Source organism: Argopecten irradians, chromosome 7 (assembly GCF_041381155.1).
Source record: "Argopecten irradians isolate NY chromosome 7, Ai_NY, whole genome shotgun sequence".
Classification (NCBI taxonomy): Eukaryota; Metazoa; Mollusca; class Bivalvia; order Pectinida; family Pectinidae; genus Argopecten; species Argopecten irradians.
Window position 1 is genome coordinate 29,309,751 of NC_091140.1, and position 24,915 is coordinate 29,334,665.

The 24,915-nt window shown below is 35.9% G+C and overlaps 1 protein-coding gene across 2 annotated transcripts; it reads left to right on the plus strand.

Annotated features, from left to right (window-relative positions):
* Positions 1-6,033: 6,033 nt before the first annotated feature.
* On the plus strand, positions 6,034-24,470 carry LOC138328075 (DNA-binding protein SMUBP-2-like). 2 transcript variants are annotated; one of them, XM_069274685.1, is made up of 16 exons: positions 6,034-6,131; positions 6,599-6,762; positions 10,031-10,223; positions 10,507-10,607; positions 10,893-11,053; positions 13,124-13,324; positions 14,249-14,473; positions 14,937-15,034; positions 15,345-15,527; positions 15,836-15,957; positions 16,354-16,448; positions 16,896-17,019; positions 19,995-20,171; positions 20,499-20,688; positions 22,407-22,539; positions 23,147-24,470. In XM_069274685.1, exons 1-16 carry the CDS (start codon positions 6,049-6,051, stop codon positions 23,888-23,890), a joined length of 2,994 nt encoding a protein of 997 aa, XP_069130786.1. In that variant the 5' UTR covers positions 6,034-6,048; the 3' UTR covers positions 23,891-24,470. The 2 variants fall into 2 exon arrangements, with proteins under 2 accessions (XP_069130786.1, XP_069130785.1); XM_069274684.1 differs by lacking the exons at positions 6,034-6,131; positions 6,599-6,762 and adding an exon at positions 8,143-8,504 and having other exon boundaries at positions 23,147-24,469.
* The last annotated feature ends 445 nt before the right edge of the window (positions 24,471-24,915 follow it).

The following is a 24,915-nucleotide window of genomic DNA, read 5'->3' on the forward strand; positions in this document are numbered from 1 at the left end:
TCCATAGCTTATACTTTGGAGCTAGGAAATGATGTTGATATCTCATAGACTGCAGTTCGATGGGTTTCTGCACGAACCAGACTTTGCCCATTCTACTGTAGCTATGTATATGTTTTATGATTATAAGTTTGTGCTGTTCTCGGTCTGTCACATATATTCGCTCAGATCTCCTGTTAAATAAAACAATTTGGTCTCCAACACTTTTCTTTTCAAGACGATGCGTCTTGCTCGTTTGTCTTCGTTTCTTGCTTTAGTAGGCCTATGTTCATGTTCAATATCGTTGAACTTCTCGGTGCAGACATTGCCTTGTTCCCTCATCATTTGGCGTCTAGTATCATTTGGCAATACGTAGAGGTGCATAGATTTTTCAAAGGCAAAATTGTTCCATTTTCGCCATAGTTTATTTTCAAGACTGCGGAGTTTGGTAACAGCTTTACGTAGGTTTGCCAAAAGGTTTGCCAATAACAGTAGCGGACATGTTCAACATTCTTTTATGATCTACCGATAATTTCTAAGGTTTACGGAGAGCAGTGTATTTGCGTTTAATCGGATCCTCTCTGTCAATGTCCCCGGGAACTGCACTTTGTAATGATGCCTCTAGGAAGCAGATCTTCTCCTATTTTGGAGGCAATTATATTTTCTTCATTGCCTTGCCCGTGCAATCGGCTGGCTCACGGCCTGGCCGTCAGTTGAACTCGCAGAATGTTCCCCAAAGTTTCTTTGGTGATTTGCAAACGAAGACTAAATAGGGACGGCAAGTGTGAACTGCCGAAACTGCTGCATGTCTATCATGATGTGTTAACCTGTAATATTTACATTTTGCCACAGCGACTCTCATTACTCTAATATTAATCGTGATCTGCATTATGAGCCAATAAATGCAGCCTAGACTTGGAGTCTATATCTACATAAATGGATGCGAGTCTCATTTACGGATACCATGTAAGTCCTAACGGGTGCTATTCTATTTATCTGCCACCCAGATTGCATTTATATCTCCAATAAATCCTTTAATTGTTAAATAAAAACTGGAATAGCTGCCAGGATATTTATTTTATATACATCCATTAACCATCTGCCACAAATGTTGAAGGATGGTACTATAACAATAATGGCTACACACACTAACATGTATTTCGATGAAAGTAAAATAGAGACAGAGGTACAAATGATAAAAACACTAAGAGAACAATTAATAATAAAACAGAGTGATGGAAAAGAAAACGGACCATTTATTCCCAATTCTCGATATTTCGCAATGAAAAACCAGAAGTGAATGGGCCGGTGCAAATTAAAACCATATTTTTTTCTGTTTGCTTGTTTTTTAAAGTGTGATAATGTTTTAAAACATTTCACTTCAAACTGTAATTTTTTAGTGACAATAACTCGAGATTATTACTTGGGAATATATAATCTACCAGCTAGCTAGATGACAGTCTGTTTTCTCACCGGATCATATCAAAAATCTATCTAACTCTTTGACTTTAAATTGTTGCTTTCGAGAGGAAGGATATATTTTGATACGAAGTTCTCGTTTTTCTCCTTTTCCAATGTTTTCCTTATGCATGCATACAAACACGTGCATACGACGTGAGGGTCCTTTCGTTCTATCCTAAAGGAGGACTGTGCGGTGTCTAGATCATTCTGAAAAAATAATAAGAGGCCCGGAGGGCATGTATCGCTAACCTGGTTTGTAATGCCTAGTAATGCTCTGGATACAGGTTCATTGTTCGTTTTCTGAACGAATTCAAATATATATATCTCTAATTTCCCTATTTCTCCTTATTGCTCCAGAGGGTCAGGGCATAAATTTATACAAATTCTGTTCCCCTTCCCAAGAGGATGTTTCTGGTCAAATATGGTTATAATCCATACAGAACTCTGTGACTTAAAAAATTTACCTCTATTTCCCTATTGGGACGTCCCGCCCTTCCTGCCCATTGGGACAGAACTCTATGGCTAGTAGCAGTTTAAAGGATTTACCTCTATTTCCCCTATTGGGTCCCGCCCAATTGGGTCCCTGCCCTTCCAAAGATTGGGTCCCGCCCTTCCTGCCCATTGGGACAGAACTCTATGGCTAGTAGCAGTTTAAAGGATTTACCTCTATTTCCCCTATTGGGTCCCACAACCCCTTCCCCACGTTGGGTCAGAGCCAAAAGTTATACAAACTCTGTTCCCATTCCCAAAGGATGTTTCTGGCCCAATTTGATCATAATCCATGCAGAATTCTATGGCTTTAAAACTTATGTATGTTAATAGTGCATACGAGAACATCTCACAGAACATTCACGCAACTAACTACGTTTATAAGCGGTAAAAAAAGTCGAGATTGCTATAATCCATTCCTTTTGAACGTATGATTCTCTCTTTTTTGATAACATTCACATTAACAATCAAAATCGGACGGTTATAACGAAAACTAGGCATACAGGCAGTACAGTATAGGGTAGAAAACGACTTCCGATCAATTATATCCGGATCGTAATGATCGATATTTGGTTCACTTCTCCAAACCGAACCCTCTCTAAACCGGCCAAAATTCTTTGCACCGACTATGATCGGTTTCGAGAGGTTCCACTGTATTATACAGTTTTGTGTACCTGAATTGAGCAGGTTATATTTTGTTTGGTCGGATAACTTGAATGTTCGATTTAAATGCGTTTCATATGTTTGTGAAGGTTATTTATATTTCCACCACGGAACTATCCCATTCTAAATGAATATCACAAGATCATGAGGTGATGAGTTACATTCCGATCTCACAAAAATGGACCAATCAAACTGAACGGAGAGATCGAAGGTCATGCTTTCATCTAGATTTAGCTAGGTATGTAATTAGCACGTGATGATTATATAACGAATAAAGTATTATTGATTAAACGCATTCATATATTTTATGATGATTTTGATGTTGTTTGATGCTGCAATATAAGTCAAAACTTTTTTCTTTTCTTTTTTTTCCCAGGATGTATCACATCATCGGGTGATCGGGCAAGACGACCTGAGTTTGATTTCTCGCTCGGCCGTGGGGCTCACTTACCCGATTAGGTGGTTTTCTCAGGGTACTCCAGTTTCCCCACCACACATAGAGCCTTCGCAAACATCAATTCTTTCATACTTTGTACATCTCAACAGTCTTATATTGGTTATTAAAATCACATCGCAATTTATGCTAGAGTTGCGTTAATGAATTGCATGGTAGTGGGTAATTGACTACGTCATAATGGTCAGTTCAAGGGTAATTGTTATTGATGGTGAAGAAGTCAGATCGAATTTTGATTGCCTTTATCTGAATATTCGTTTATAATAAAGGCAACTGATTATTAAAAAAAATGTTCAAATTTCGTTGTTCTTGTATGTTGTGGAAACTTTATACGAAACACTTTATCCGATAACTGAAATGCAGGATATACATGTAAAATCCTCAAATTCAAAATCCGAAATGGCTTCTCTTTATCATTCAATAAACATTACAATGTCGAATTTTACCAGAAATGAAAGGGATACTGAAAAAACTTGCAACTGATGCAAGCTTAAAGAAACGTGAACTGTTATTATCATAGGTGGTGCTTGCTACGTTCAACTATTCCAAAAGGAACCATGTGATGGGGATTTCATATGAACGATTTAAGATGAAGGTGTTCTTATGTGAATTTTATTAAACAAATTCCCTGTAATTTTTAGGGTACCGTTAGGAACACCTCTGTCACTGGGGCTACGGTAACGGTATACAGGTGACGTTAGCGGTCAAGTAAACAACACCTCTATCACTGGTAGTAACGGTATACAGGTGTCGTTAGTGGTCACGTTCACAACACCTTTATCACTGGTGGTACCGTTAGGTAACGGTATACAGGTGTCGTTAATGGTCACGTTAACAACACCTCAATCACTGGTGGTACCGGTAGGTAACGGTATACAGGTGCCGTTAGAGCTCACGATACAATAGCTCTGCCACTAGTGGTACCGTTAGGAACACCTCTGTCACTGGGGCTACGGTAACGGTATACAAGTGTCGTTAATGGTCACGTTAACAACACCTCAATCACTGGTGGTACCGGTAGGTAACGGTATACAGGTGTCGTTAGTGGTCACGTTAACAACACCTCAATAACTGGTGGTACCGGTAGGTAACGGTATACAGGTGCCGTTAGAGCTCACGATACAATAGCTCTGCCACTAGTGGTACCGTTAGGAAACGTTACCCACATGGGGTTAGCGGTCTCGTTAATGCCTATATCACAGGTACAATGTACTACCATTAGAGTTTTTAAATAAAAACTTGGCATGTCATATTACTTTTGTTGAACTTTGAACGAGTTTTAATGAAACGTCTAAACATGTGCACAAACTCCGTGAGATCTGTATAAATGATAAACAAATAATTGTTAGTGTCGATATCAAAATGGAATCCTGTATGTCAATCGAGTCGTCCGTCCACGTGTGCTCGTCCGTGTAAGAATGTCTATCGTGTAGTGTTTGTGAAAATATGTGACTTTCCGTCCGTCTGGCTGGCTCTTTGAATGCACGAACTGAGTGACAAAAATACGGACACACAAAGAAATAAACCGATGAATGGACAAATATCTATTGTAAATGGACGGACGGACGAATAGACTGAGATCTCATACAGAGCGTATTTCATGTTTGTATCCATCCGTAAATGTGTCTAAGTAATGTGATCATCATTGTGTTACTGTGTCCCCGTTAATTCGTTGGCCGTCTCTTGATGTTTCCATATGTCAGGGGCGTAAGAAGCTTGGGGAGCAGAGGGGGGCAACCCCCCCCCCCCCGGTTCCCCAGGACGGGCCGTCGCAAAATCATCAATATACATCGTAAAACTTATCTCGAACAAATTTTTGGTCGTCAACGTTAACCCTCGGCAAGCTTTAGGTTGACCAGCCAAAATCGTTCACTCTGGTTGAGATATCCCTGTCCACCTGACAGACCCATATAAGATTCTATTAATCCACCAACAACGTTAACAGAGATGATGAAAATGGTTGGTAGAACGGTATGCCAGAAAAAAATTGAAATCCTGCTGGAAAACCATCTGAAGGCCAATATGTATAGTTGTTGTTGCTATTTTTTGGACCTCAAATGTACTTTACAAATACTCATTTTATACTACACAAATTAACATTCACAAATATAGTTTGTGTAATATATCTTATGGATATAGAGGCTGTCAGCGGACGTCCATAATTCTCCAATTAACAACCGGTACCATATCGATTCCTTGCACGTATTTTTTCACTATCAAAAACAGGAGCAGACGATCTAGTATTTTTTTCAGTTACAAAAATTACTTACTTTACACCATTGTCACCATTGACAAGTTTGAGCTTCTAATTTTACTTCTAGTTAAAAATATAAAAAATAATTAATTGCATCCCAAAAAATTAAGTGGCACTACTATATCTTTAATGGAATGAAGTACTGATTGCGCATGCACCAAAAGTAAAATAAATTATTTTATATTATTTTTTGTGTTAATCAGAAGTGTATATGCACGATTAAACGCCTATTATTGTTCAAATCAAGGATTTATAAGTCTCATATACGTCCTTGTTCAAATGATGAATATCATTTACATGTATATATGCTCTGTCGGCAGTGGAGCATCTTTAAGTAATGAAGTCAATAATAATTTCTATCGTAACACACATTCAAATGGAAATAACCCAATAAATTAAAGCCATCCTGTATAGCATATACATTGTAATGTAAAAGTACATTGAATATATATATGCTATCATTTACTTTAGCGTATTCAAGAGGGCCCTTGTATAATTTTGTCTATCTTGTATGCATGTACAAGTTATTATTATCTACATTTTAAGTACAACTTATAGCCTATTAGTATCTTGTGCGTACAATTTAGTATTTTATTTGATTTGATTTTGAAACATTTTTGGGTAGACTACATGGCGGCGAGTATAGCGAGTCCGAGGAACGGTCCGGATTTTTTTCCCCGGTTCGTATATTCCGTCTCCGACATGGAGATTACCTAAACGCGTAAACTTCCGTCCATTTTTGACAGCAAGCATGGAGAAGTTCGTCGGTAAACATTTGCGACTTTTGGAAAAGGAAAGGGACGGAGAAAGGGACGCAGAATTAGAAGAAACTCGGTAGGGAAAGAAAACCTTAAATCTGAAAGCTGTTGATCATGAATAGTGAAAAAAACCCAATGTTATTGGCCTATTAGTTTGTACCAACACCACGGAACTTGATGTTAGCCTATCACTTTCACTTTGATCATGTAAAGTTAACAATTCACTGAAACAAGAGGAACTTTTATAAAAGATAAGTTGATATCAAAGGAAAACAACAAACAATGATACATTGTACGAACTATAATGAGAAATACTTCACCAGCTTAGAATGATAATGTTAGAAGGTACAAATAATCAAGCTTATGAAAAGTGACCCCAAGGATTTTCGTCCTTGGTGACCCTTAATAAGTGCTCTTAATAATATCAAAATTAGCGAAGAAAAGGGTAACAATTTACACAACAAAGAATCATGAAATCAAATCATATTTGGGTTTTCTCTAAATCATATAACCACATTTTTGTGATTTTGTTTGAACATTCAGAGTTTTGACAGAGAGATTGCCAATCAAAGAGCTTCAAAGGAGAGGAGTATGTCTTCCGAAACTATGCATTGTGGGACGGCGCACAGGCTTCTATGGGAGAATAGTCATTACATTTGAGATGGGGAGAAACCAACAGGAACTTCCTTCCCACAACTTTACCCCAGGTACAGTAAATCATATATATAAAATGAGTGGGTCGGTGTGACTTGTACATAGTGTTAAATACGTCTCTGTCACTTAGCTGATGGAGTGGGTCGGTGTGACGTGTACAGTGTTAAATATGTCTCTGTCACTTAGCCGATCGAGTGGGTCAGTGTGACGTGTGTGTTACTAGTTTATAGTGTTAAATACATTTTCTGTCACTTATATATAATTAGCTGATGGAGTGGGCCGGTGTGACTTGTACATAATGTGGCAGGGTAATTAATTATGTAATTAATTAAGTAACTAATTAGTTTATGTAATTAGTATTAGTGTATTGATGTATAGTAATAAGTTAAGCTGCACCCCTGCACTACATGTATGTGTTGTCCCAGTACTGTCTATATGTCACTGTCTTGTTTACCTGTGTATTACCTGGAATGAGAGAGTGCATGGATGGATGAGCACATTCTTTGTCTATAGGTGTGGGTAGGTACCAGTCAGGTGACTTACCAGAAATTTCAACTAAATAACTGTTCTCATGAAACTCTCTCTGTGAAACTGCCCACAGACAAAGGAAAGTTCTCCAAAGATAGAATTTTGGAGGGAAAGTTTGACCAATAAAAACACACATTATTATATCTATAAACCAATAAAATCAATAAAAACAATCAGCTGACCAGCCAGGTAAGTCACCTGACTGGTACCTACCCACACCTATAGACAAAGAATGTGCTCATCCATCCATGCACTCTCTCATTCCAGGTAATATACAGGTAAACAAGACAGTGACATATAGACAGTACTGGGACAACACATACATGTTGTGCGTACAATTTTAGTATTTTTTTGATTTGATTTTGAAACATTTTTGGCTTTTGGGTTTAACTAAATGGCAGGCGAGGTATGAGCGTGTCCGAGGAACGTTTCCTGATTTTTTTCCTCAGGTTGTATATTCCGTCTCCCGACATGGATGAGTACTCTTAATCGACGTAATCTTCCCGTCCATTTTTGACAGCAAGCCTGGAAGAAGTTCGTCGTCGTGTAAACATTTGACGGACTTTTTGATAAAAGGATAAGGGACGTCAGAATTCGATAGAAAACTCCGTAGGGAAAGAAAAACCTAAAATCTGGAAAAGCCTGTTGATCATTAATTAGTGAAAAAAATTCACAAATTTTTTATTGTGCCCTAATAGTTTGTAACAACACCTCGGGACTTGTCGATGTAAGCCTGATCACTTTCACTATTTGCATACATGTTCATAGTTAAACAATTTCACTGAAACAAGAGGTAAGCTTTTATAAAAGATTAAGTTGATATCAAAGGAAAACAACAAACAATGATACATTGTACGAACTATAATGAGAAATACTTCACCAGCTTAGAATGATAATGTTAGAAGGTACAAATAATCAAGCTTATGAAAAGTGACCCCAAGGATTTTCGTCCTTGGTGACCCTTAATAAGTGCTCTTAATAATATCAAAATTAGCGAAGAAAAGGGTAACAATTTACACAACAAAGAATCATGAAATCAAATCATATTTGGGTTTTCTCTAAATCATATAACCACATTTTTGTGATTTTGTTTGAACATTCAGAGTTTTGACAGAGAGATTGCCAATCAAAGAGCTTCAAAGGAGAGGAGTATGTCTTCCGAAACTATGCATTGTGGGACGGCGCACAGGCTTCTATGGGAGAATAGTCATTACATTTGAGATGGGGAGAAACCAACAGGAACTTCCTTCCCACAACTTTACCCCAGGTACAGTAAATCATATATATAAAATGAGTGGGTCGGTGTGACTTGTACATAGTGTTAAATACGTCTCTGTCACTTAGCTGATGGAGTGGGTCGGTGTGACGTGTACAGTGTTAAATATGTCTCTGTCACTTAGCCGATCGAGTGGGTCAGTGTGACGTGTGTGTTACTAGTTTATAGTGTTAAATACATTTTCTGTCACTTATATATAATTAGCTGATGGAGTGGGCCGGTGTGACTTGTACATAATGTGGCAGGGTAATTAATTATGTAATTAATTAAGTAACTAATTAGTTTATGTAATTAGTATTAGTGTATTGATGTATAGTAATAAGTTAAGCTGCACCCCTGCACTACATGTATGTGTTGTCCCAGTACTGTCTATATGTCACTGTCTTGTTTACCTGTGTATTACCTGGAATGAGAGAGTGCATGGATGGATGAGCACATTCTTTGTCTATAGGTGTGGGTAGGTACCAGTCAGGTGACTTACCAGAAATTTCAACTAAATAACTGTTCTCATGAAACTCTCTCTGTGAAACTGCCCACAGACAAAGGAAAGTTCTCCAAAGATAGAATTTTGGAGGGAAAGTTTGACCAATAAAAAACACACATTATTATATCTATAAACCAAATAAAATCAATAAAAACAATCAGCTGACCAGCCAGGTAAGTCACCTGACTGGTACCTACCCACACCTATAGACAAAGAATGTGCTCATCCATCCATGCACTCTCTCATTCCAGGTAATATACAGGTAAACAAGACAGTGACATATAGACAGTACTGGGACAACACACATACATGTAGTGCAGGGGTGCAGCTTAACTTTTTACTATACATCAATACACTAATACTAATTACATAAACTAATTAGTTACTTAATTAATTACATAATTAATTACCCTGCCACATTAGTGCTAAATACATTCTCTGTCACTTAGTTGATGGAATGGGCCGGTGTGACTTGTACATAGTGCTAAATACAGTCTCTGTCACTTAGTTGATGGAGTGGGCCGTTGTGACTTGTACATAGTGCTAAATACAGTCTCAGTCACCCAGCTGATGGAGCATGTTTCTAAAGATTAGCTAGTAGCATAGAGCCTCTGTTTGGGTGAATAATCATGCCAGAAACTCTATATGAATTCTGGTCTGGTCTGTATTTTTAAATTCATACTTTTCTTGATGTAAAGTTCCAAACTGTGAAAGAAAGTACCTACAAACATCTCATTTTATACAAAACTTATGTGTTTTCTCATAACCTGCATTACATTATAGTAATGCAATCGATCCATTCTCTTGGACACCAAGGAAGTGTTAAAAAATGAATACCAGAAAGTTGATTGTACACAAAATTGCATGTGTTTTTAATACCTTTCAGTAATACCAATAATGTTTACTAAAAGGAGATGTAGCATAAATGGGGAAGGGATAACCCATCACCATTTCAAACAAAGAAAATTCTTGTAGAATTAAAAAATATCAAGATAGGAACTTGTAACTTTTTGCTTTTGACTAATTGTTACAGGTGATATCGCTGGATTAAGTTCGTGTTCAGGTGATCAAGCTGAAGATATCGCCTCAGGGATCGTAACTCGAGCCAACAAATCCTCTGTTTGTGTGGCATTTGATGATAACCAAGATCTCTTTCTCCTGAGTGATGATGGGACATATAAACTACAGAAACTAGCCAACGATGTCACCTACAAGAGATTAAAAAAGTAGGAATGAGAGATCTCTCTTTTAAAAAAATCTTACTGTTTAAAATAATGCCATAGAATGTAATATTATCAGCAAAAGTCCAGATGAAAACTTAATACTGATTACATTAATTTTGTACTGATATCATCAATGTTGTTGAAAATGATTATTTGTAAGAAGTGTTTGTACTGAGTTGGCCACCCAGTCTATAATACCTGTATAATGTAGTCCCCTACACATCTACTGGTTATAAAACTGTTTAGGTACCAAAGTATATCAGCATTTTTTCTTTCGCCAATACAGAGCTCTTCGTGACCTACAGTCCCTTCCCCCGAGTCCAGCTAGTCAACTGGTAGGAGTGCTGTTTGGGGAAAGGGAGTTAACTCCGCCTTACATCCCTAAAGGTAAATCTTTATTACATCATGGAAGGGAGTTAACTCCATGAGTCCACCTTCGATCTCCCACCTTACAAAATGTATATCTCTGAAGGTAAATCTATATAATACTACATCACAGAAGAGAGTTACCCCCGCCTTGCATCCCGGGAAAAATATATCACATCATGGAAGGGAGTTAACTCCACCTTATATCTCTAAAGGTAAGTCTTTTTTGTTTCTGAAGGAGATCCACCAGTGAGTGAAATTTGACTTGCCTTAGCCATTCATTTAAAATGTTTTGAATGGTTTCAGAGATTACATTCATCAATCAAAATCTGGATGATTCCCAAAGAGAGGCTGTCCGATTTGCTTTGTCCCAACCTGAGGTAGCGGTGATTCATGGTCCACCAGGCACAGGGAAAACTACCACTGTGGTGGAAGTTATAACTCAGGCTGTCAAACTGGGAATGAAGGTAAATTGATGTCATTATCTCCTTATAAACTATAATAATCATAAAGGGAAGTAAAATTCATACTCAGAATGAAGGTAAAATGATGTAGTTATCTCCTTATAAACTAAAATAATCATAAAGGGAAGTAAAATTCAAACTCGGAATGAAGGTAAAATGATGTAGCTATCTTCTTATTAACTAAAATAATCATAAGAGAAGTAAAAATTCTAACTCGGAATGACGGTAAAATGATGTAGTTATCTCCTTATAAACTAAAATAATCATAAAGGGAAGTAAAATTCAAACTCGGAATGAAGGTAAAATGATGTAGCTATCTCCTTATTAACTAAAATAATCATAAGAGAAGTAAAAATTCTAACTCGGAATGACGGTAAAATGAATGTAGCTATCTCCTTATAAACTAAAATAATCATAAAGGGAAGTAAAATTCAAACTCGGAATGACGGTAAAATGATGTCATTATCTCCTTAAAACTATAATAATCATAAAGGGAAGTAAAATTCTAACTCGGAATGAAGGTAAAATGATGTCATTATCTCCTTATAAACTATAATAATCATAAAGGGAAGTAAAATTCAAACTCGGAATGAAGGTAAAATGATGTAGTTATCTCCTTATAAACTAAAATAATCATAAAGGGAAGTAAAATTCAAACTCGGAATGAAGGTAAAATGATGTAGTTATCTCCTTATAAACTAAAATAATCATAAAGGGAAGTAAAATTCAAACTCGGAATGACGGTAAAATGATGTAGTTATCTCCTTATTAACTATAATAATCATAAAGGGAAGTAAAATTCTAACTCTGAATGAAGGTAAAATGATGTCATTATCTCCTTATAAACTATAATAATCATAAAGGGAAGTAAAATTCTAACTCGGAATGAAGGTAAAATGATGTCGCTATCTCCTTATAAACTATAATAATCATAAAGGGAAGTAAAATTCAAACTCGGAATGAAGGTAAAATGATGTAGTTATCTCCTTATAAACTATAATAAATATAAAGGGAAGTAAAATTCAAACTCGGAATGACGGTAAAATGATGTAGTTATCTCCTTATAAACTATAATAATTATAAAGGGAAGTAAAATTCTAACTCAAAATGAAGGTAAAATGATGTAGCTATCTCCTTATAAACTATAATTATTATAAAGGGAAGTAAAATTCTAACTCGGAATGACGGTAAAATGATGTAGTTATCTCCTTATAAACTAAAATAATCATAAAGGGAAGTAAAATTCAAACTCGGAATGAAGGTAAAATGAATGTAGCTATCTTCTTATTAACTAAAATAATCATAAGAGAAGTAAAAATTCTAACTCGGAATGACGGTAAAATGATGTAGTTATCTCCTTATTAAACTATAATAAATATAAAGGGAAGTAAAATTCAAACTCGGAATGAAGGTAAAATGATGTCATTATCTCCTTATAAACTAAAATAATCATAAGAGAAGTAAAAATTCTAACTCGGAATGAAGGTAAAATGAATGTAGCTATCTCCTTATAAACTAAAATAATCATAAAGGGAAGTAAAATTCTAACTCGGAATGACGGTAAAATGATGTCATTATCTCCTTAAAACTATAATAATCATAAAGAGAAGTTAAATTCTAACTCGGAATGAAAGTAAAAATGATGACTTCACTGTCTCTTTGTAAACTTGGGTATTCAAAAATGAAAATGATGGTTTCTTTAAACATCTCAAAATTTGTAAGCTATTGAAGGTAAAACTGATAATTTCATTGAAGGTAAAAGTACTAACTTCATTGAATGTATTATACTTAAAGTTCCAGAATTGTTCACTAAATTTCCTGTCTGCATATAAACTACATGTACTGTTACTACTTATTTACTTTTGTGGAGTTTATATCAACAAATTACCATTTACATCAATGATACGAATACATTGTAGGTCAATTTTCAAAGTCTGCAAATCTTTGCAATCGTGTTTTTAGATAAAAATTTAGTTCGTGAAATCCAGTCGTCAAGAAAGAAAAAAGGTTTATAGAACCTGGTAATGAAATTGAAAGTCTGCTGTTGATTATGATTTGTTTGATATCTTACAGGTTCTGACATGTGCACCGTCCAACATTGCTGTTGACAATCTAGTGGAAAGACTGGCCCGAAATAAACTGAAGATTGTACGACTCGGACATCCAGCGCGTGTCCTTCCACACATTCAGAAATACTCACTAGATGCCATTTTAGCCAACAGTGAAGAAACAAGATTAGTGGAAGATGTTAGAAAGGACTTGGATAAAGCTTGGGTATGTAACCATAACAAGTTGTGAAGTCTGTGTTTAGTGACCATACCGTCCAGTGTTGTTCTGGAAATACTTGTTACCGTATTTGCCATAATAAGCGCCGCTCTCACTATAAGCACCCTTCCCCTCTTCTAGAGAAGACTTGATGTTGTAAAAACGCCCCTTTTCATGGATGAAACAATGTTTTACAACATGTGATGCATCTAACATCAGCATTGTATCCAATATTACATGAACTTGGGAGTCTTTTACATGAAAATCACAGCATAATAATGCATCTCAAAGGATAAAAAGTACATGCATGTTTACTGTTTCAATAACAGATTAATGTATCATGAGTTCACAAAGATTTAAAATATGGCTCACTCTTTTCATCCACAACTTACAGTTTGGTTCATTAATAAGTGCCCTCTTTGTTGCTATTATTGAAGAGCTAATTATGGCGAGTACGGTAACCATTGTAGTGTTCTTGCTATAGCAAGTGGAGTTCTTTAGAAATGTTGCTAAAATCAAAGGATCTCTGAAGCTGCCTGGTTATATGAGATGTTCTCACATATTACCACAAGCCCTCAACCTATGGGATGCGAGTTCTTATCCCATGTGGGCCGTTGCCAGATACCGACTGCAAGTGGGTGGTTTTTCTCCTGGTTACCTGACTTTCCTCCACCAAAAAAACCTGGCACATCATTAAATGACCCTGTCTGTTAATAGGACGATAAACTAATAAAACTAAAACTAAACTTGATTTTGTGTTTCATGCTTTTATGATGACTTTTGCTTAGAAATTAAATTTTGCTCTTTTGTTTTTTATGGGTTTTCTTTTAAATTACCTGTATTTGAAACACAGTTCTTATCGCTCACAAAATAAAGAAAAAAATCATGTGCAAAAAATAAATTAACATAATTAAGGTTACGTTTGTGTTATAGTCACAGATGAAGAAAACAAGAGACAAAGGAGAAAAACATGCATTGCGTGGAGAAATGAAATTCCTTAGGAAGGAATTGGCACAGCGTGAGCAAGCAGCTACAAAGGAAATATTAAAACGAGCAGATGTCGTCTTGGCAACACTAACTTCAGCTTCACCAGATGGTCCAATCAAATTTTTGGATGACAACCACTTTAATGTGACCGTGATTGATGAATGTTCACAAGTGAGTTATGGTCTATAATGTCAGTTCACATGTCAATAAACTTTAAAACAAGGAAGCTTCCATGTACAATAGTTTCTGATCATCTAACAAGAACCTGGTGCAGTAAGAATACTGTAAACATACTAATTTTAGTGGTAGCTTTATTTTAGCGCTTTTCGTACTGTCTTTGAAGCTGTAATTTATGTACAGCGCAAAATTTTGTAAAGGGTATTTCGGGTATTGAACCACTGAATTGCGCACTGATAAATCATAATTTAGAGTTACACATTTATGCGAAAATTTGACTGCGCTAAAATAATATATTAAACAGTTTACAGTATTTATAGATAACTTGAAGGAACTTTGGGGCATTATTCAGGGGCTCAATCCCTGTTGTAGACCATTTTAAGTAAGTTTGGATGATTGCACTAAACTTATCATACTTAGCGATAAATTAAATGAATTATTACTGCATCTATTGTAGGCAATTGAGGTAGCATGTTGGATCCCCCTTCTGAGGGCCCCTCGTTGTGTACTTGCTGGAGATCATCTCCAGTTGCCTCCAACTATTCTCAGTCAAGAGTGAGTAATGTAACCTTAGTTCTTGTGTCTGTTCTTTCTTGAAATAACATCATGATTATATCATCATTCATCCCAGCACTTTAAAATGATACATGGGTGCCTCGATAGCAATGGCACATTATAAAAGCCTTATATGAACCCAAGAAAATAAGTTATAAAATGAGAAATTTATATTTATATATATCTCATGAATATTTATTTATTTAAAGTGATGCATATGCCAGAAGATTTCAATCAGGGTTTTAGCATTAAATAAACCAGGAGTTGTTTTCTACCTTTATATTTGTAAAAGTTTGAATGTACTTTGCAGAGCTGCCAAAGACGGACTGGAGTTGACCCTGATGGAGAGAATAATTGATCTGTATCATACTAAGGTTGTACGCATGCTGACCACACAGTACAGAATGCACCAGGCCATAATGCAGTGGTCATCTGACCAACTCTACCACAGCAAACTGACCGCTCACCCAACTGTTGCTGGACATCTTCTCAGGTAATATAATTGTGTCTCTTTGACATCCATCATCATATGATCACAGAAATTGATGTCTCCACGACAACTATCCTAATACGATCAAATATATTGTCTCCTTGACAACTATCATCACCTGATCACAGAAGTCGATACCTCCTTGACAACTCTTCTTGACTGTAAATGACAACTGTCCTCATTATCAAAGCTAGTGGTGTTCTGATATGAAATGATGTTGGTATCTACTTGACAACTGGTTTGATCTGATCAGATGTTGGTGTTTCCTTGACAACTGTTCTTATCTAATCTAAGTCCCTGTTATGTTTTAGAGATCTGAATGATGTAAATGAGGGAGAGGATGAGTCTAGTTTGCCACTGCTAATGATAGACACAGCTGGATGTGATTTACCTGAGATGGATACACCTGAAGAAGTTTCCAAGGGAAATGAAGGTAATTTAATCTCACAATTAAACCTTTTCATAATAATTAACTTATTGATACAAAGATCTTCAAGAAACTCAAGAAATTTGTTTGAAAGTTTACAAATCTGATTTTGGTTTAGAAATTTGCAGATTTTATTTTGTAATGGCCTATATGTGTAAATGTTGAATAGATAGGATATGTTAGGTAGTAGACCACAGTAGAATATGTTTATAACGAATACATTTACATCAAAATCATGGTTATAATGTAGTAATTTTTATTCCCTGTCGAGGTTCTGATAAAATGTCTGTAATGTGTGACTAACAAACTATGCTTATAACGAAGTGATTTTATTGGTCCCCAGAGGATTTTTTTTTAACTTTGTTTTACTGTATATCTGACATTTCAACAACTAATTTACAGGCGAGGCAGATATTGTGTGCAGCCATGTGGCCAGGCTAGTTACTATTGGAGTAAAACAACAGGAGATTGCTGTCATAGCTCCGTATAACCTTCAGGTTTGTTCTCTAATTGAAATGGCAGTCTTGGTACAGTGTCATTGTCGCTCTGTCATACCATATTACAAAATTAGTTCCCTTGGGGGTAGGTATCCATTGTGACATCATTAATTTGTGAGGGCAATTCGCGTTAGTTTCTCAGAAAAGTATGACATTACATTCACAAAAACACGATGTCACAACAAATACCTACTTGTGATATGTAAATACAAAATAGATTTCCTTGTAATATCTCAAAGTCCCTCTGGGTGATCATTGAGAACTTCCTTGGGAAGAGTGCTTGCATAGGAATTATTTTCTGGACTAAAGGTCAAAGGTCATTCTAACCTGCATTAATCAATGTTTGTTTTTGTCAGAAAACTTGAAAAGTATTTCATTACATAACTTACTATATAGCGATTAGCTAGGCAAGTGTAAACAGTAATGTTTGTTCTTATCTGAATGTAGGTGGAACTGCTACGTCTTCGAATCTGGCCCAAGTTTCCAGAAGTTGAGATAAAATCTGTGGATGGTTTCCAAGGTCGTGAGAAGGAAGCTGTTATTATAACACTGGTCCGCAGTAACAGGAGAGGTAACAACTCCTCCCCGTATTGTTCATTGAAATATTATCATCAGTCAAACCCCTCCCCAAAATATTCACTGAAAATATTATCATCAGTAAACTCCCTCTCGGAAATGTTCATTTAAATATTATCGTCAATTAACCCCCTCCCCAAAATGTTCACTGAAATATTATCATCTGTCAACCCTCTCCTCAAAATGTTTCACTGAAATATTATCATCAAATAACTCCCTCCCTCAAAATGCTCATTGAACTATTATCATCTGTCAACCCTTTCACTGAAATATTATAATCAATTAACCCCTTCCTCGAAATGTTCATTGAAATATCATCATCAATTAACCCCTTCCCCGAAATGTTCACCGAAATATCATCATCAATTTACCCCTTCCCCGAAATGTTCACCGAAATATTATCATCAATTTACCCCTTCCCCGAAATGTTCACCGAAATATCATCATCAATTTACCCCTTCCCCGAAATGTTCACCGAAATATCATCATCAATTTACCCCTCCCCCCATTGAAAATTGTCATCAAATATCCCCATCCCCTAAATGTTCACTGAAATATTATCATCAATTAACCCTTTCCCCGAAATGTTCACTGAAACATATTATCATCAATTAACCCCATCCCCTAAATGTTCACTGAAACATATTATCATCAATTAACCCCATCCCCTAAATGTTCACCGAAATATTATCATCAATTTACCCCTTCCCCGAAATGTTCACCGAAATATCATCATCAATTTACCCCTACCCCGAAATGTTCACCGAAATATCATCATCAATTTACCCCTTCCCCGAAATGTTCATTGAAATATTATCATCAATTATCCCCATCCCCTAAATGTTCACTGAAATATTATCATCAATTAACCCTTTCCCCGAAATGTTCACTGAAACATATTATCATCAATTAACCCCATCCCCTAAATGTTTACTGAAACATATTATCATCAGTCAAACCCCTCCCCAAAATATTCACTGAAATATTATCATCAGTAAACTCCCTCTCGGAAATGTTCATTTAAATATTATCGTCAATTAACTCCCTCCCCAAAATGTTCACTGAAATATTATCATCTGTCAACCCTCTCCTCAAAATGTTTCACTGAAATATTATCATCAAATAACTCCCTCCCTCAAAATGCTCATTGAACTATTATCATCTGTCAACCCTTTCACTGAAATATTATAATCAATTTACCCCTTCCTCGAAATGTTCATTGAAATATTCATCATCAATTAACCCTTCCCCGAAATGTTCACCGAAATATCATCATCAATTTACCCCTTCCCCGAAATGTACACCGAAATATCATCATCAATTTACCCCTTCCCCGAAATGTTCACCGAAATATCATCATCAATTTACCCCTTCCCCGAAATGTTCACCGAAATATCATCATCAATTTACCCCTTCCCCGAAATGTTCACCGAAATATTATCATCAATTAACCCTTTCCCCGAAATGTTCACTGAAACATATTATCATCAATTAACCCCATCCCCTAAATGTTTACTGAAACATATTATCATCAATTAACCCCATCCCCGAAATGTTCACCGAAATATTATCATCAATTTACCCCTTCCCCGAAATGTTCACTGAAATATTATCATCAATTAACCCTTTCCCCGAAATGTTCACTGAAACATATTATCATCAATTAACCCCATCCCCTAAATGTTTACTGAAACATATTATCATCAATTAACCCCATCCCCGAAATGTTCACCGAAATATTATCATCAATTTACCCCTTCCCCGAAATGTTCACCGAAATATCATCATCAATTTACCCCTTCCCCGAAATGTTCACCGAAATATCATCATCAATTTACCCCTTCCCCTAAATGTTCACTGAAATATTATCATCAATTAACCCTTTCCCCTAAATGTTCACTGAAACATATTAGTCGACGATCATGGGGGGCAACCCCAGTACACAACATGTTTAATGATTAGGTTTTTGTATCTATCCATCTATGTGTAATGTTTTTTAATTCCCTCAAAATATTTGTAACAGCATGCAATATCTCATCATAAACGTAGGACAAAGAGAATGGGCATATTAAATTATACATCGTCCAATTAACACTACGGGATCCAAAATGATCACTTGAAATATTATCATGTTTGTCTACCACTCACCTCAAATAATTTCAATGTGAAATATTATTCATCAAATACATGCCCAGTCGTATTACAAAAATGCTGCTCTGAATAGAAACTAAAAGCATCTGTCATTACTCGTCACGAAATGATATAATCAATTATCCCCTTCCTATACATGTTCATTGAAATAGTCATCAGTCAATTAACCCCTGCCCCGACATGAGTTCACCGAAATATCATCATCAATTTACCCTTCCCCGAAATGTTCACCGAAATATTATCATCAATTTAAATCACCTTCCCCGAAATGTTCACCGAAATATTATCATCGTAAGTACTTACCTGTGGCTAAAATCCCATGCATTGTTGACAGTTCCCGATCGGCACATCTTCCGGTAGTTGATTGTCTCGGATGACGTCACAACCGAAAAGGGAGGTAAGTCATACCGAAAAAATCATCATCAATTTACCCCTTCCCTGAAATTTTCTATTTAAAGACAAAATATAATCAAATCAAACTGATATATGTTTTATCCCCATAGGACCCTAAATGTTTCTAGCATAAATCATTTTCCATGTCCCTTCTGTTTTTATCACCTTTAGCCCTTCCCCGAAATGTTCATTGAAATATTATCATCAATTAACCCCTTCCCCGAAATGTTCACTGAAATATCATCATCAATTTACCCCTTCCCCGAAATTTCACATTGAAATATTATCATCAATTATCCCCATTCCCCGAAACGTTCACTGAAACATATTATCATCAATTAACCCCATCCCCTAAATGTTTACTGAAATATTATCATCAATTAACCCCCTCCCTGAAATGTTCACTGAAATATTTAATGCTTACAGGTGAAGTTGGATTTCTGTCTGAGAAGCGAAGAATTAATGTAGCAGTGACACGAGCAAGGCGCCACCTGGCAGTAATTTGTGATAGGGAGACTGTGTCACATGACTCTTTCCTGAACTCCCTGGTAGATTATCTGTCAACACACGGAGAGATACAAACAGCCCAGGACTATATTGATAGTATGTAAAAGAATCTTATATCTGGAAAGAAATTTTAAATATTTTTTATTTGATAAACTTTACTGAGAGGAAATTCCACAAAGAAGAAATATTCGTGCTCGGTATTTGGATTTATCTAACCCAAAGATCTCACAGTTGAACTTTGTTTTGTCAAGTAATGGAAAAATTTACACAAGTTCTTGTAAAACCTGGATTGGTAGTTGCATTCAATAAGATCTTGACTGTTCCATAATACCAGCTGTTGGTTGTATTTCTCTATGCACTTTCCTTCACACCCCACTCCACCCCTCCCATCTTGATATTATAGTATTTTATGCTATTTTGTAGCTGGGGCATTCTCTCAAAGTAACCGACCTGAGCACCTTGATGATTTGTTGACACTAAACCTTACTAGAAAGAGTAAAGGAGCAAAACCAAAATCATCTAAGTCCAAACAGAGCCAGAAAACGTCAGATGGCAGGGGCACCATTGGTGGTGGTTCGTCGGGGGAAAGGAAACAACACGAAAAACACATCAGGTAATAACTCAGGTTGTTGGTTGTTTTCTTGTATCAATATGAAAGTGGTCTTATTGAGCAGGTGGTCTTTATACAGAGTTGTACAGTCTCTTAGTACCTTAGAGATTTCATTTGTCAGTTCTAAGATTATATATCAGTCCTTCTTTCTTGGGTCCAGCATACATAATCTAACTGAATGGGAGTATACGCAGTAGGTTGTGTATTTTAATCTTGCTACCCCAGACTTATTGGTCCTCCACTCAACTGATTGAGCCAGGGCTTAAAGTGGCGCCTATTTTGGTGGCCATGGCGCCTTAAATTCATCATTGGCGACCACACATTGGCCTATAAGGCGCCTCATTGGCGACGAAGAAATTTAGAAAAGAAATAAGATCTAGCTTTCATTTAAACTTATTATTGCAACAGTGCTTTACAAAATGACTGAAGTATATATGTGTAAATTTCTTTTAAAGACAGTGTATAATGTACCTCTCAATGCTTAAAAAATTTACAATAATATAAATATTGCATACAGATGGCTATACTGTTCTAAAACATTGAAAGAAAATGTTTTGAAACCTATTAAGAACTTGGGTGGCGACGAACTTTTCCAGTTGGCGCCTAAATATTTTGGCCCAGTAGCCAAACAGGCCACCTGATAAAAATATATACTTTGAGCCCTGTGAGCTAAAGGAAAACTCTTTCTAGCATGAAGCTACTAGGAGACCCTAACTTCCCCCTCCCCCTTTCAAATGTCGGGGTTCCCATGCGACCTTGAAAAGTGGAAAAAGTTGGGAAAATTGCAATAAAAAATCAGGATAGGGAAAACCTTGAGAAACAAGGAAACTTTGTTGAAATACCTTGATAAAGCCTTGAATTTTATTACTTGATTTTATCTTTAATTTATTAAACTGTGTCCAATCAGCAACTTGCTTGTTTGTTAAACTCTTTAACATGAGAGGCATGTAGGAAGCTACACAAACAAACCAATGTTAATATAAAGTTTATTCATTGTTTTCTTTCATAATGAATGTAGTTTTATCTTGGAATAGATATAGTCAGCATCATTCAAGTTGCATTACTCTTAAAAAATAACAACTTGTGAAAGGTATATGAAAGTGTCAAAACATGACCTGAATTTCACTTATTTTCCTTGAAAAAACCTTGAAAAAGTCTTGAATTATGGTCCCAAAAATAGTGGGATCCCTGATATGTGTTTTTCAGGCACACACCAACAGTTCTCCTTAGCCTCCCATTAGTTCCACTTGGAGAGGTCTAACAACACCAAAAGTTATAGTGCAAGACAAGTGAGAAGCAGCCCTAGGCCCAGTTTCATGAGCATTCCTTAACTTTGAGGAATACCTTAACTTAAATTTCCCCATGAAAAACATTAACAAAAGTTAAGTTAATGAGCCTTCCTTAAATTTTGTAATGCTTTCCTAATATGGAGAATTTTAAGTTAAGGGATTCCTTAAATTTAAGGAATGTTCATAAAACTGGGACCTGGACTTAATGACCCGGTGTTATACTGACTGATTTCAAATTCTTCTAAGTGTGAAGTCTTATCGCTATGTACAATATTTACAATTTAGACTCTTCTAAATAAAAAATTTGACCAGTCCATTAAGAAATTTCAGGGTTGAATGAGTTAATCATGCTCTATTAGTATAGCCATTGGTCCCAAGTTCAAGACTGAAGCTGAGAATCAATTCAGGCATAACATTAAATTTGTTTTTCAGTGATGAAGCTGCTACAGAGAAAAAGACGGAGAAGTATCGTGAGATCCTGGAAAACTTTGTTGCCAATACAGAAGTGGATTGTATGGAATTCCCTACAACACTTACCTCTTTTGACAGAATGCTGGTACATGAGGTAGGAATGAAGAATTTTAGCTTGTTTTCTTGCCTTAATTTTACTTTTTAATTATTAGGTCATCTGACTCAAAAGGTTCTAGATGACCTATAGTCACCATGCTCCGTTCGTTGCTGTGAGTCATGTGTAAACTTTTTTCAAATGACTGAAAGGCCTTATAGCATGTTAGGGAAAATAGCTAGCAAGTTTGTTTAAATGAATGACCTTGACCTTCATTCAAGATCACAGGGGTCAAATAGGATCTTTTAAACATATTCTTGGCATAACTAAAATGACCTGATATTGGGTCTGTAGCATGCAGGGATGAAGGGCTACCAAGTTTGTTTAAATAATCTAATTATTTTGGTACAATCAGAATTGATTCTTAAAAGGTTAGCATAATGATTAATATGCATATTTATAATAATTGACATAAGAAGATGTAAAAAATAAATTAATGTAATCTAGATTTTAGTACTAAACGTCTTCATGTGAAAAATGTTTACATACAATTATTGCTAAAATGTATATGTTTATAATATTATAATTCATAGTAATTTTTTTATTGTGATTTGTGAATAATGTATAGTTTTCCTTTTAGTGATTAATTAGTTACTTTTCCCTTCAGTTGGCAGGGAAGTTATCGCTAACTCATATCAGTAAAGGAGAGGAGAAGGGAAGATTCATCGTTGTGTCCAAGCCTGGTGCTAAGTCTGTACCCATGGCAACTGAGACCAATGTCCAGCCAGTTGGAAAAGCAGAAGAGGCACGTAGTACAGTACATTTGGAGGAGAAACAGAGCGAGAAGAAAAGTGACAAACAGGTTTGTCCACATTGTAGTAAAGATGTCATCATTGCTAACTTTAGTCTACATGAATTGCATTGTTTACGAAAACAAAAGGAACGTTCGGCAAAAGCAGCTGAAAATTCCCAAGGTGCACCTGTGCGTAAAGATTCGGCACGGCAACAGAATGAAGTGAAAAAGCTACGTCCACCAAGTGCCACTGCAAAAATTGAAAAAGTGGATGCTGATGATTTTGACGGACTTATTGCTGCAGCTCAAAAACTTGATGAAGTTTGTGGATTTAAAAAATGTAAAGTGAAAGTGAAGACCCTAGGTCAGAATTGTGAGTTCTGTATGAGACGATTTTGTCTGTCACATCACATTCCTGAGATTCATGGTTGTGGAGACACAGCAAAGTCTCAGGCTCGGTCTGTACATGTAAAGGAGGGTGTGTTGTATCGCAGCAGTATGACAAAACCACCCCCTCCAGATCCTGCCCGCCAGGCAGCTCTACACAGGAAACTCGACAAAAAATTGACTGATTTGACTGCACAGCGTTCAAAATCGGCAAAAAAGAAGAAAAAATGATTAAAAAACAACTATGTGTTCTTGTTCATATTAGTTGTACTGAACTGGTATAGCACCATCCATTGAATTGTGTTTAATTATTGTACATCTAATAGATATTATGGAAGTGGCATTTTGGATATGAAAACAAAGTCTTTTAATGAATGTAAAATCAACTTTTCCGTACATATCAGATACACATACATAGATCAACTAAAGATTTATCATCAGACATGAAAAATGGAACTCTATGTCACAGTTTTTTTTCCTAATTGTTATTGACAATGACAGCAACTAGCTAAAATCTTCCTGTATATCTTTTTTTTCTGAACGATAACTCTTTACATGAGTTATATCAACCTTCCATCATTCATTCTTGACCTACTGGTAACTATTTTTGGCATACATTGAAATACATTATCTATAAGACTGCATACTATTCAAGATATTTGATGTTTAAGCTGTATCTTGTTAAGTTTTATGAAAATATTAATCTTCTTTGAAACAGTATTTATTTCAAATATTGTGATGTTACAGGAGTGTTAAATTATCAAGATTTAATTCCGAATTTTTTTTTTACCTGATGTGATTTTGAATAAATAATTTTACAATTATAATCTTTATCAGCTTTTGTTTTTTAAAGATGCTTCATCGATGACGGATCATGATTATAAATGATATTTGTCATCTGAACAATAATTAGTTTTTAATTGTGAATATACATGAACATGTCTAATTTGAACACAAACAAGAAGCCAAGAGGGCCTGTATCGCTCACCTGGTTTGTAAGTCAAGTTATGTTCTGAATACAGGTTCATTGTTCTTTCCCCAAGGGAAAATTGAATATTTACCTCTACTTCCAAACTTTGTTTCCCTTCCCAAAAGGACGTTTCTGGCCAAATTTAGTTAGTAAAGTGGTAAATGTGTCTGACATTTTACCACTAGCCCTTCACCTCTGGACCATAGTGGCTAAAAGGTTAACGTGTACATGTATATATCAGGATACTTAAAACTAGGACTGTAATGAGTTAGTACTGCTAAAGATA